The following is a 13,403-nucleotide window of genomic DNA, read 5'->3' as shown; positions in this document are numbered from 1 at the left end:
GTTTTTTTTAATAAGTAAATAACAATACATAAAGGGCAATTTCATCACAAATCAGATTCAGTTGAGTCAAACTAGTCTTTATTGAAACAATGAAATATAGGCTCAAATACATGTCTCTTAATCTGCACCATCAAGACGTAAGAGAGAGGTGAAGGGGACAAAGTTTGAAGTAGCTTTCACACTCTGGATGAAAATGTGTCTAGCAGCGCAAATACAAACAGTTTCATCCCCGCAATTTCATCATTACTGACCTATAAACATACCAGATTCCAAGTTCATAACATGTAAAACACTGCAATTTAATTTCTATACCATTCATGACCAGGGAAAAAAAAGTATCACTCTGAATACAGTAAGTACAAAACTAAACCTCTATCCTACACAGGAGACACGCCAAGTACAACACTTCACAGTACAGGATACACAGTGAGAGTACAAGAGCTGCGACCACATTTTCAGTCTTAATGGAGTGACGGAGAGAGAGAGTGGGTGTGTCCATGTTCTATTGTAACATTTGATCCATTTATATCTACTTTTCAAGTATCTACACAGTGCTCTGATAAACAGAACAAGTTACAGGACCACAGAGAAAACTAGTGGAAGACGTTTGCCGTGACTGCTAAGAAGCAGCATCCCTGATCTTTTTGATTTCTCCTGTAGGTTTTCAGAAATGTGATATCATGATCATGATTAACTCTCTCCGGTCAGTACAGGAAGTGAGAGGGAGAAAACGGGTACAAAATACAACACACCCGTGAAGACTGACTGCACCATTCATGGCAAAAGTGCAAGTCATCTTCACCTTCTCCGTAGGAGGTGTAGAGTTTGAGTTTTTGCTACAACAGTGTCCAGGATGTTCAGAGTTTAAACAATCACCGACTAATTATCCCCCCACAGTAAAAATACCAGGTAACTTTTTTTGCCATCCCCTCTACAGGATTCTTCTTAAGGCATATGAGAAGTCACTGAAGGTTATGCTGGATGTACTGTCATTTTAGCTTAGCGTCCCATGGTTGGCATGGTAACAGCTGGGCTTGTCACAGTAGCATCCTCAGCCTTCCACTGTGATGTCACCGTCTTGATCTGAGTGTAGAACTGGATGCCCTAAAAATAGAAAAGGACAACAGATGTGTCATATACAGTACGTAGCTACCCAGAACATTTATATTAAAGCTTCTAATTTTGATACAGACTATTCTGATGATCTAAAACATTGCACACTGCTTCTGTTATTTACCTGCTTGCCATAGAAGTTGGTGTCTCCTCTGAATGAGCCTCTGGAACCGGTGAAGGAAAACATGGGAAGGGGAACCGGGATGGGCACATTCACACCAATCTGTACAAACACATACATATATTATTAATAAATCATACATAACTACTGCAGAGGTGCAAAACCAACAGGGATCAAAGTGTAATTAGTGTCATTTGGATGGTTATTTAAAAGCCAGATGTTACAGAAAAAATCTACTGTATTTCCAGCTTCACACACACGTCAAAAAGGTCTTTTTTAATTTCTTTAGTTGGTTTATTTTGTAAAAGAGTAAATGTGAGAAAGACAGATAAATTCCCCTTGGATGAAGGCCCTGGAGAAAAATCATTCACGCCTGTTTGCATGAGAGATGATGTACATTTAAAATAGTCCACTCCACTGGACCAAGACTCGATTATCACATATAATCTGGACCAAACGTGAGACCACTGTAAATTGGCTCCTGCTGCATTAAGGAACATTTTGGGATTGTCCAAAACCTTCCATGTCTTGGAAGTTTTAGGTTGACAAAGTACTGATTTCCTGACCTCATACATCAGCTTCTGCGAGGAGAGCTGTGTACCATCACGCACCAGGGTTACTTACAATAATGACAAACCCTGGTTTACAGCTAAATTCGGAGAGCTAAGGTTGAAAAAGGAGGAAGTGCTTAGCAGTTGGGACAGGGACGGGTTTAAAGAGTCTAAATATAGGTTTAGCGAGGCAGTGAGAGATGCTTAACAACTGAACTTCAACAGCAGCTCTCTGAAAAAGAACTCAGCCTCTGTCTGGAAGGGCCTCAGACAGTCTACCAACTTCAAACCGAAAGCCCCCCACTCCACTAGTGACTCACGCTTGGCCAACAATCTGAATGAGTTCTACTGTCAATTTGAAAGGCAAAAGGACAGTCTTGACAAATCCCCCCTGACTCCAGATCATCTCCAGCTCCCCGACCTCAGCGGGGGGGGTCCGGGCCGCTGTTCAACTGGCCACCTCGGAGAGCCTCAAGGGGGGACAGATCAGCAGCTCCCTCACCAAGAGGGCTCAGCAGAGGATGTATACTTCCTGCGGCAGCTGAACAAGTTAAACCTGCCAAAGTCAATGATGGTGCACTTCTACACCGCCATCATTGAGTCCATCCTCACCTCCTCCATCACCATCTGGTACGCCGCTGCCACTGCCAAGGACAAATGCAGACTGCAGCGTATCATTCACTGTGCTGAGAGGGTGATTGGCTGCAACCCGCCGTCCCTTCAGGACACTGAGGCGAGCAGGAAAGAACATGGCCAACCCCTCTCACCCTGGACATAAACTTTTCGAACACTCCCCTCCGGCGAGAGGCTGAAGTCTATCTTGACCAAAACGTCACACCACAAGAACAGTTTCTTCCAGACTGCAGCTGGCCTCATCAACAAGACCCGGCACCCCCACTGACATTGACTCTATCCCGCTGATAGTCACTACACATCATATTAATGTGAAATCTATAATCTTATATTGCATATCTGTGAACTCATCACATCCAACACAGTGAGTTACATTAACACAATTATTTGTATTCCTTTTATTATTACGCTCGCGCATTACACATACTGTTAATACTGTGAACATTTGCACATTCCCAGTCAATACCTTGTACATTTTATTTCTTAAACTCTACAGCTTTAAACTCTACAACTCTGCAAATTTTATTTATATATTTTTTTAACACCTGTCTTTTGTGATAGTTGTATTTTTCTCACTTTGTATAAATACTTGTTTTTTCTCTTACTTTCTATTTTTTGACTGTTATTCACAACCACACAGACAAATTCCTTGTATGTGAAAACTTACTTGGCAATACATCTGATTCACATTTTTTGTATTATAAAATCTATGCAAATAAAAAGCTGATTTCTATCTTTTTATAAATGGAAAAAAATCTTCAAGTTAATGCCACTACAAAATAATTAAAAAAAAAGATTAACTGTTAAAATTAGGAGAAATCTACAATAAACGTATCACTTTCATGAGTACGTTATTCCTCCTCAATCCTTCACTGTGAATATTTCCACTTCACATGATTGTCTCATTGTCTGTTTCCTAAATCCGAAACACCTCCCACACAAATCTGTTAACTCGTTACAGTTTCACACAGGTGAGTCACTGAGGACCAAATAACAGGCGACCAGTTCACATCCTTGACAGTCACTTTGAAAACCGCACCTCCAACAGACCATTTTCATGTTTATTCAAATTTTTTCCCTCATGTCCCTCATGAGGACCCTTACCTGGCCAACATCCACTTCATGTGTGTATTTGCGTGCTGTGGCTCCATTGGTGGTGAAGATGGCAGTGCCGTTGCCGTAGGGGTTGTTGTTGATTAAAGAAATTGCATCGTCAAGACTGTCAGCCTCCAGGACGACAAGCACTGGTCCGAAGATCTCCTCCCTGTAACATGTCATGTCCGGCTGGAAAGAACAACAAAATAATCACACAAAAAAGTTTCTTACTGGCATTACGTACTGGCAAGTATAACGTTCATGACATTATATCGACACCTGGAGAAGACAAGGAAAATGTAATTTGAGTGTATCTAGTTACACTAATAGCTACTTTCTATTTTAAGACGTACCATGTCTGACATTCAGCACTCATAACAGGAAGCCGTGACGGGTAGGGAAAATGTCACTGACATACAGTTGCTGGATGTGTACAATATATGTGCACACACTTTATGAAACCCTTGCACTTTCAGTTTAATCTTGTGATGGTTTTATAAGTCTGTACTGTAGAGTGACGGCCATGTTGTATACAGAAACATTGTGATTACATACAGAACATGTGCTGGCCTGGAAAATGAGTCCTGAGCTCGTGAAAAACAGCGCGGTCCAGCTTTTAGGCTTAGGAGTTAAAGCATTTCATCAACTTTCTAATCTGGTGGACAATGATAAGACCGACATTTATGTACATTCATAACATTGTGGGAATATAAAATGCTAAATATAGAATTTAAAATTACAACAAGCTTCCTTGAAAATACTGAATTAATGGAAAGTTCTTGTGATTGACTCCTTCCTTCACAGAAAGTTCTTGCAATTCACCTTTTTCATGGGTACATTTTCTCCTGTGTCTCCATGTTAAAAAATAAAGTTAATTCAACATCTATTTTAGTTTTATCAAAACGTTTTTCACTGACATCTGGAAAAAAAGAGGGCGGCCATGTTACGCCCTTTGTATCACCTCACCGTGACATTGCCCATAATGGTGGGTCCTACAAAGTTTCCATTTTCATATCCTTTGACGTTGACATTTCTCCCATCCAGCAGCAGCTTGGCACCCTCATTCACTCCACTCTGAATCAAAGACTCCACTCTGGCCTTGGCCTCCGGAGAGATCAGGGGACCCACATCTGCCCCGGGCTGATCACCTTCAAGACACACGTGTACATTTCCCCATCACAGAGTGAAATTTTACATGGTAGCCTTTTATATTAAAATGCACAAGAACTATTATTAAAATGCTCAGCAAATACACTGTTACTATGGAAGTTACCTGCATTTACACGCAGTGATTTGGAGCGCTCCACCAGCTCTGGGAGCCATTCACGAGACTCCCCTACAAAAATAGCAGTGGAGAGAGCCATGCAGCGCTGGCCAGCTGCTCCAAAAGCAGCACCCACCAGCTGGTTGAGGGTGTTCTCTTTGTTGGCATCAGGCATCACCACACCATGGTTCTTGGCACCCTGGAAAGCAAAATGTAGGACACAGCTCAGTAGGGTTTCTTTCTTGTAGTAGGGATGGGCATTTCTAGAGTGAGAGCGAGAGTGAGTGTGAGTGTGAGTGTGAGAGACAGAGAGAGAAACCCATTCACAATTCACAACAGCTTTGTCTTTTTATTTTGATATCTTGTTCTCTAGTGATGCAGTGCTTGTCTGAATGAGCTACAATCCACAACAGAATCTATGTGAACTGTTAAACCCTATAAAACGCAGAGTATAATGAACGGCGCCATCTCCTTCCCCATAAAACACACAAACAGAAATGGATCATTTCTCTTTCACAGGACAGGTTATTGGGAATCAGCCTGTCATACTACAAATCGGTATGTTTAAGGCAACACGGTCCTGACTCTTCAGGCCTAACAAAAGCTAATAAAATCCTTTATGCCAACAGCAAAACCAAATAAAGGAAAGAGACAGATTTATTGCTCTATTTTCTCATATAGCGACGCATCAGTGTTGATAGAGCCGTTTCAGACAGTATCATGACAAACTGTTTAATACATCAGGGGGAAAATGTGCACTGACCTCAACTGAGCCATAATGATTCTGATAATGATTTTGAACTTGGCTAAAATTCTGAGCATACCTGAGTGACGGTAATGCTGTCATGAACGTTCATTCTAACACGTCCGTCTTCATAAAAGGCTAATCAAGAGCGACTGTTCAGGCCTGTAGTCTATTCCATGTTTGTATTTAGAAAAATGAGCATAGGTGCATTACTATCAGGTGTCGGTAAAAACAAGGGAATATGTATTTTTTTAAGATAAGACGATAGTCGCATACACCATTAGATTCTTTATAATTAGACTATTCAAAAATCATGAGCGATCCCTATCCAGTAGACTAACAACACAGAAGAAAACAGAAGCGGCACAGTGCTAATCGCATCTTCTGAATGTCAGTGATTGACAGCCGAGCACTGAGCTGTTGTCTTGGTAACAGTAATAGCAAATGATTTGCTCCATACAGTACCAGTCAAAAGTTTGGACACACTTCCCCATTCACTAGAATGAGAAAGTGTCTCCAAACTTTTGATTGATATTGTATGTTTTCGTCTGTAATAGGAACAGTGTTTAATATGTGGGTTATCATGGAAACTATTTTGGCCCCGTGAGACTGATAATCCCTGATGTAAGAGAAGTATATTTAGCAAATAAAATCAGTTCTGGTGTACCATGTTGGACTGCACTCTCTTGCCGTTCTTGGAGCCCCGCTCGTAGATGTACTCTCCAGCCTGGTTGGATCCAACGAAGCTGATGGCTTTGATGGCAGGATGGTCACAGATGAAGTTCACGGCTACGTAAAGATACAAAAGGATATTGTAAATTCTCTCATCTGTGCTGCGCCCTTAAGGCACAATTTAAGAGCACAAAGGCCTCAGATATAGAGATTCAAATCATCCTTCCCTCGAACGCTCGTGAATTACTTACAGATATAGGCTGCATATGTTATGGAAATTTCCTATCTACATATTGCCTTGAGGTGTGTGATTAGTATTTGAATCATCCTTGGACCTTTCTCCATTGTTTATTACACACACAGATAGCATGCTTCTGAGAAAACAGGAAGACAGACACACATACACACACACACACACACACACACACACACACACACACTCACCTGCGTGCTGGCCGTGGATGATGTTGAGTGTACCATCTGGTGCCCCAGCATCCTGGAGCATTTTGGCCAAGAGCATGGTGCATCCTGGGACCCGTTCAGAGGGCTTCATCAGGTAGGTGTTACCACATACCATGCCGATGGGAAACATCCACAAAGGAATCATGGCGGGGAAATTAAAAGGGGCGATGCCAGCACACACACCGATGGGCAGCCGGTAGGTGTAAGTGTCCATGTCCTTGGTGATGGAGGGTAAGGTTTCCCCCAGCATGAGGGATGTAATGCTGCAGGCGTGCTCGACCACCTCTGGGGGAAAGAAACTCGGGTATGAGCTGCAGAATCTGAAATATGAGCTACACAATACAAACTAATGGATGATACACATTAACATCTCTGAAAAAAATTGTAATAAAAATGATTTATTTAAGATATCTACATCTAATGCATTTTCCAGTTTGTACTTTGGTCTCTTACTTAAGAATAAAACCCCTACTTGGTAATTGATCTCTTTTCCCTATGAGTGAACTGTAATAAAACTTGTGAAAACTTCAAGCAACACTGGTCCCAGTACTGGAAATCTCTAATGCTGGCAGCACACCTGCAGATGCAGCCTGTCTTTCAGCTGATAACTGAAAGTTAGCGAGCCAGAATTATTTGGGCATTCAAAAACTGGGAGCTGCACCAAGTACAAAAAAATACCTTGGCAGCCCCGTCTTGTAATAACTGAAATATATCTTCCTTTATTCGCAAGAGCACACGGCTCTTAATTTCTCAACATGATTCTTGTTGATGCAAGTCTGCCAAAGTGAACAAGTGCGCCTCAATGAGGGGAACTGCATAATTATCTTTATATAGCCTGCAAAAAGCTTTGCAGAAAGGCAGAAAAACAAACTAGGTAGTCACACTGTCACATAGGGACTGAACAATGTAATGCTGCCACACTCCTGTTGCCTTAACCGTTATTTTCCTCTAATTGGGGCAGCAGTTTAGGCCTCCATATGCCAAAATGGGCAGAACAGAACCTTGGTCCCATTACTAATTTAGAATGAAAGCAACTTTTGCAAGGAGTGTCTGGTTACACCCAAATAATGGACGCCCTCCAGCCACTTGGTATCAAACTTTCATCCAGGCCACTGTATAAAGGGGTACAAAGCTACAGACTTTTCATCAGGAGATACAGATACTATAGACAACAGCTTCAACAAGGGAATTTGAGCTCCGCTATATATTTACCAGCACTCTTTAATTCAATCAGGATATCAAAACCCAGTCGTGCAGCTGGGAGTTTACTTACGCAGTCCTCTATATACATCTCCCTCTGCATCAGCAAGAGTTTTGCCCTGCTCCAGCGTGATACTCTTAGCCAATTCTTTCTGAAATATAAGAAGAAAAATAACAAAAAGGATGAATTTAAGACATCAGCAAGTCGGTTTTTTAGGCATAAACCAATGCTCAGTACATATTTTATTTATTTTTACTTCCTAGCTCATCTTAAAAACATTTTCTAGCTCATTTTAAATACACTAACAGATGTTTATATGAGTGAGCGATGGAATGTCTTACAATGTTATCCTTGATGAGCTGCTGGTAGCGAAGGAAGATCTGCTGCCTGCTGAGGATGGAGGTCTCAGACCAGGAGTGGAAGGCTTTGGAGCAGGAGTTGACAGCTGCCAGCATTTCCCCCTGGGTAGCTTTGGGAACGCGTCCCACCACCTCATTAGTGGCCTAAGGAGCAGGAGACAGTCCATAAATTTACTGAGAGCAGGGGAAGTCATTATTTTATATTACTGTAGGTGCATTAATTCATTAATATTAATCACAAAATATTTGTTTTACATCCAGGTTTGAAATTTTATGTGATGAAAGTAGATGGCTGTTTTTGCATTCTCTAATCACCTATCATTTCCTTGCTAGATGTGTTAACTTCACAAGCTGAGCACCAACAGGGCTGGGCTTTTGGAAGATAGAAAACATGACTGGCTACGTAGACAAGCCTCTGATTTTTCTTGCTTTTCCAATTAATCTTGTATACACTGGCATATCAAGACTCATTTCCAGTCTTAATTTACTACTACAAAGTTGCCCTGGTTATTTGCAGCAGGCCTCTAGTTCAGATCTTATTACTGCAGCCTTCTGTGCAGGTTAAGTACAGTTCATCTAGGAATACTTACGGGGTTGTGAATGTCAAGCCATTCAGAAGTGTTGGACTCGACAAACTTGCCGTCAATGAACAGCTTGGCGGTGGGCTAGAGGATCACAGAGGCACACAGTTAAATCCCTTCCTGTCTGGTTACATCATGACTAAATTCATTGGGGTCGTCTATCATCATCATCATCACTACGTACACAGAGAGTTTCTAAAGCACTCGTTTTAGACACTTGTATGCAGCGAGTTATGTTTTAGGCTCATTGGTAGGCTTAGTAGATTTGATGGTTCAGAACATCTTCCATGTTACATCACCTGTGTACCAAGTCCATATTACATGCCAATTCTAAGGTTTTGACTATGTAGTGTATTTACACTGGAAAGCTAATAAAATGAGGTGCTCTTCAAAAAAAAAAGTCAGAATCAAATCTGTTAAACAACTTGTTTTTTGATTTTTGAGTGTGCCATTGATGTACACAATTGTCCCACAATGCTATGCACATAGTACATCAAGGAGCTGCAAACATATTTTTAATTCTTTGGAAAAACATTTTGCTTTCTTCTACTGAAGTTTTGTCAAATGCTTTTTAAGTCACATTGTGATTGATAGCTGTCAATATATTGTATTGTACAATTATGTTTGTATGAAAAAAAGTGAAGAATGTCAGTTTCTTGTATATTTAAAAACAGAAACAGTAAATTATTATTCTTAGTATTTTGTGCATAGAGGTGGGACAAAGTAGAAGTAAAGTCTCCGAGTTGTGGTGATGAAGGCGAGAACAAGTCCATAGTTAAGACAGGTTAAGTCTAATTCAAGTCCTAGACAATGTGTTTCAAGCCTTTAACAAGTCATTATGTTTCCATCATGAAACCAAATGCCACTTTAAATCATTCATCTTTTTTCAATTTGTATGCAATGCTATTGGGTATTTCTAGTGCTTTACTAATGTTACACACAGTTTTCCAGATTTATGCTTAATCACAGTCTTTAGGTCTAAAGAGACGATTTCTTGAGTAAATATCACAATTATGCTCTGATAATCTGGAAACTGTGGACCCACATACACAGAGGTTTCCCTTTAACTAAATCATGTCCAATCAATGACATTTTATACAACAATCAAAATCTTGAGACATCTTATGGATAATAAAAGGGCTCAGGATGCATCTCAGGACTGTATTAGAGTTTCATGGTTTTCACTTGTTTATCCAACTGAGACAATCTGCAAATATTTTTATAAGCATTAGGTGTGTCCAATGATGACGACGATTAACTGCATAATACAACAAAATGTGTCACATGTCATGAGGTATGAAGGCTTCTCAAACTGACAATATGAACTGCCTGTGGTTCATTCATTGCTAAGTTAGGAAAGCTGGTGAGTGGAGGCTCTTACCACTGAGGAGGAGGAGTAACACATGCGACCCAGCTGGAGGGGTGCCTGCAAGAAAGCAAACACCGGAGCATTAGTCAACTCCGATTCATTTAAATGTCGTTATCCAAGGCCCCATGCACAAGAGCCAAGTCTGACTGCTCCACTGTCACTCTTGTTCACGTCAAGCAAATAAAACATGCCCTCACTTACACAGCTAGGACCACATAAATATGAAGATTGCACTTTACTTTACGGTAACAAGACGTACAGAGCTGTATTTTGTAACAAATTAGACAAAAACTATAAATAACATGTTCTTTAATAGACTAATCTTGTAAAATGGTGTCTAATAGTGTATTAGGATCTCCTATTTGGTTTCTAATTAGAGTATGGTTTAATGTAATAACGTCTAAGTATATGTTTTGGGTCTAATACAGCATAATTTAGGCGTATGGTGTCTAATTAGGGTATAACTGTGTTTGTTTACCGTCTAATAAATAACATATTGTTCCTAGTTTTTGTCCTATTTGATACAAAGTACGGTTTATTACTTTTTATTAGTGTGCCGTAAAATAAAGTGCGACCAATGTTAATTGCTTGCAAAACAGGGGAGGGCTGTGTGTAGCGTGGGTGTTATGCAGCGACTTTGTTAGCTAACCCACTCAGGTTGCTAGCTATTTGGAGTTGCATAAGCGTCCAACAAAAGCAACCACTCTGAAAAAGAAGATGTGCACGAATTTTGTTTTACCTTCTTGTTCGAAAGTGACCGGAGGAGAATTGCTGCCATTATGGGGAGTCAGGTGTCTCTTTTCCTGCTCAGAAGCCCTTCAACCGACCCACAAGACACGGGGGTGCAAAAGAGAACTTTAGCTGGCAAGGAACTGCAGACCACGGAGCGGTGGGATTCGATGCTGCGATTTTATACGATCTACAAGACATCAATGGTGTGAATGTTAGTGAATAGCACCGGTCCTCATGATTTGTTGATCGACGGAAGCTTAGCGGCATTTCCGGTTAGTGTGAGCGGGGCATACCCGATTCAAAAGCCAATCGCTGCGCCCAATTCACCAACCGCCCTAGAATATCAGAAGCTGATTGGCTTATTCCATAAACACACACTGGAGTCGATTTTGACATTTGCCTTCTTCGGGAAGTTTTGTGTGGAAAAAATGTTGAGAAGTTGAATTAACAATGCCCGACAGTTCCTGCTGACAGACTTTTCTTTTTTTTCTTTTCATAACAACTTTAATAACTGGACCAAAATGCGCTTCTGTGAGTGAAGGAAACACTTATTAACACCTAGTGCCAGGTAACAGTTTCCATGGCAACATGCGTACAGGCAACATGGAGTTCCTACAGTGGAGTTGTCATGATGTTGCAAGATGGATTGAGTCTATAGGATTTCCACAATACACAGTAGGTTAACATTCACCTGACTAAACAGAGATAACACTGACTGAGTGTCTGTCAGTCGCTATGATGATATTTCACTTCACAAAATTCTGACCTTATTATTCATATCTGTCGCAGGCATGTTTCATGGAGAACATCATAACTGGAAGAAAGCTCATTTATGTAAATTGTGTCTACATGCCAAGACTGGGAATCACAGATTTTAAAGACATGCAGGTATTAAGAAGAGATTGATGTTATTACAGAGACTTGTTTGCATATGAAAGATGAAAGCTCAAACAATATTCAAGGGAGATTCAACAGGCTCAGTAGCAACAAGATATCCTAATGATGGCACTGCTCTAACTACGTAACACTACTAAATAACACAGTGCTAACATCTGGTTCTGAAGCTAATTTTCTTTATGAGAGCGTCCTAATTTATTTAGAATTTGATAAGTAATTAATCATTTAGGCATCCCAGTTCACCAAATAAAATTAACAAGCATTGCTGGACATCACTCATTTGGGCTCTGGTAATTTGTGAAAAAAAAAACACTAAGTTGACAAACAAGCAATATAAATAATTGTTACTTGCATCAATAATTGTATTCCAAATGTCTCTACGGCAATCTCTGAGGGGACTGTAAGCACCAGAAGACTAGTTGGTGCCAACTCAGTTGCACATCTCATCTGGATCTTGTGCACTCCCCCCTTTGAACAGTGTGACATCCAATTAAAGTTGTGTATCGTACCCGAGAATCGTTGCCAGCAAACACCTCACATCAGCAGTATCACATATATGCTGTTTACAGTTTTTAAAAAAGACAGTTTTTCTTATCTCTCCCTAAAAGTCAGAACTAAATTGGCTAGAAGTGTCTTTATGTATTCAGCTCTGCTTTACTGCAGAAACATCAAACTAAAAAAAGGTCTCTTTTGTGAGTATAAACTGATAATGAAGGATCCTGAGACAGATACAGTAAAGAATTGATTTTGCTCCATTTAGTCAAGACTTGTAGCCCCTAAGTCCTTGATTTGTTTTTTAGGAGCACAACCCTGTAACCCTTTCTTATCATGATGCCGCAATCTCGATGAGATCTCCTTGAAAGCCACTCTCACTCTCTCTCAGAAGGACTAGCTTATTAAATTAATGTTAGATACTGTAAATGTGTACTTTATCAAAGGACTCAACCCCTGCTGTGCGCTCTGCAGGCTATATCTGCTCATGTGCGTGAGCTGCTGGGGATCACAGAGACCATGTGGAGCCGCAGCGTTGCTGACCCTCCGAGGGACATTGTGGGCCTGTTCTTGGAGCAGAAGAGCCGGACAGGTGAACGGGCGGACAGTCTCACCTACCAGCAGTTCCTGGATGACACATGTCAGTGAGAGCTATAATGAGTCACATCAGTAAAGGAGCACACTGGAAACCAAGACGTGTCGGTGTCATTTCATATCGCCAGCTGTCAGCTCATAAAGATTAGACACTCACAGTAGGTCACAGGCCTCTCTCACTTCCCACCAGCAAAATGCTCCTACACTGTTGTTTTTGTTGTTGTGGATGGTAGAAATCAGTTATTCTGCTATAGGATTTTGTACAGATTGCCAACCATTGCTCACTTAGTATGAAAATTACGTCTGAAAAACTCAAACAACAAAAACAAACTGCAGCACTTTAAGTGATAACAGCACATATTCTGACCTTGTTCTAGCACATACACAGCACACACACACACAATTTGATTAACTGTTTAAAGAGCATCTGCCATTCCAGTTCAGGATGGCACTAAAAATGCTTAAACCACTCTGGCTATTCCTATTGATCTCAAATGGATGTGTTGTAACTGGATGAAACTA

General features: G+C 40.7%; 2 protein-coding genes across 2 annotated transcripts; one reads left to right on the top strand and one right to left on the bottom strand.

Moving 5' to 3' along the window:
• Positions 1 to 61: 61 nt before the first annotated feature.
• LOC137169633 (methylmalonate-semialdehyde/malonate-semialdehyde dehydrogenase [acylating], mitochondrial-like) lies at positions 62 to 11,090 on the bottom strand. The gene is made up of 12 exons (XM_067572916.1): positions 10,906 to 11,090; positions 10,179 to 10,223; positions 8,807 to 8,881; positions 8,199 to 8,360; positions 7,930 to 8,008; positions 6,639 to 6,941; positions 6,190 to 6,311; positions 4,787 to 4,976; positions 4,480 to 4,661; positions 3,523 to 3,702; positions 1,238 to 1,336; positions 62 to 1,104 (listed from the first exon to the last, which is right to left on the bottom strand). The coding sequence occupies exons 1-12, from the start codon at positions 10,942 to 10,944 to the stop codon at positions 1,000 to 1,002; spliced, it is 1,581 nt and encodes a 526-aa protein (XP_067429017.1). The 5' UTR covers positions 10,945 to 11,090; the 3' UTR covers positions 62 to 999.
• Positions 11,091 to 11,195: 105 nt separating this feature from the next.
• On the top strand, positions 11,196 to 12,980 carry LOC137169637 (sterile alpha motif domain-containing protein 15-like). The gene is made up of 3 exons (XM_067572919.1): positions 11,196 to 11,573; positions 11,688 to 11,786; positions 12,762 to 12,980. Exons 1-3 carry the CDS (start codon positions 11,487 to 11,489, stop codon positions 12,933 to 12,935), a joined length of 360 nt encoding a protein of 119 aa, XP_067429020.1. The 5' UTR covers positions 11,196 to 11,486; the 3' UTR covers positions 12,936 to 12,980.
• The last annotated feature ends 423 nt before the right edge of the window (positions 12,981 to 13,403 follow it).

This window comes from Thunnus thynnus, chromosome 18 (genome assembly GCF_963924715.1).
Source record: "Thunnus thynnus chromosome 18, fThuThy2.1, whole genome shotgun sequence".
NCBI classification, from domain to species: domain Eukaryota; kingdom Metazoa; phylum Chordata; class Actinopteri; order Scombriformes; family Scombridae; genus Thunnus; species Thunnus thynnus.
Note: the sequence above shows the minus strand (reverse complement) of the source record. Positions and strands in the feature narration are given on the sequence as shown.

Bases quoted from the DNA above. Each gene is read 5' to 3' on its own strand.
- LOC137169633 (XM_067572916.1), bottom strand. From the start codon at position 10,944: ATGGCAGCAATTCTCCTCCGGTCACTTTCGAACAAGAAG. The intron at 8,882-10,178 runs GTAAGAGCCTCC...GTGATCCTCTAG, and splicing joins GTTACTCCTCCTCCTCAGTG to CCCACCGCCAAGCTGTTCAT. The intron at 1,337-3,522 runs GTAAGGGTCCTC...GTGTTTGTACAG, and splicing joins ATGAAGTGGATGTTGGCCAG to ATTGGTGTGAATGTGCCCAT.
- LOC137169637 (XM_067572919.1), top strand. From the start codon at position 11,487: ATGCGTACAGGCAACATGGAGTTCCTACAGTGGAGTTGTCATGATGTT. The intron at 11,574-11,687 runs GTAGGTTAACAT...TATCTGTCGCAG, and splicing joins TAGGATTTCCACAATACACA to GCATGTTTCATGGAGAACAT. The intron at 11,787-12,761 runs GTATTAAGAAGA...TGCGCTCTGCAG, and splicing joins CAGATTTTAAAGACATGCAG to GCTATATCTGCTCATGTGCG.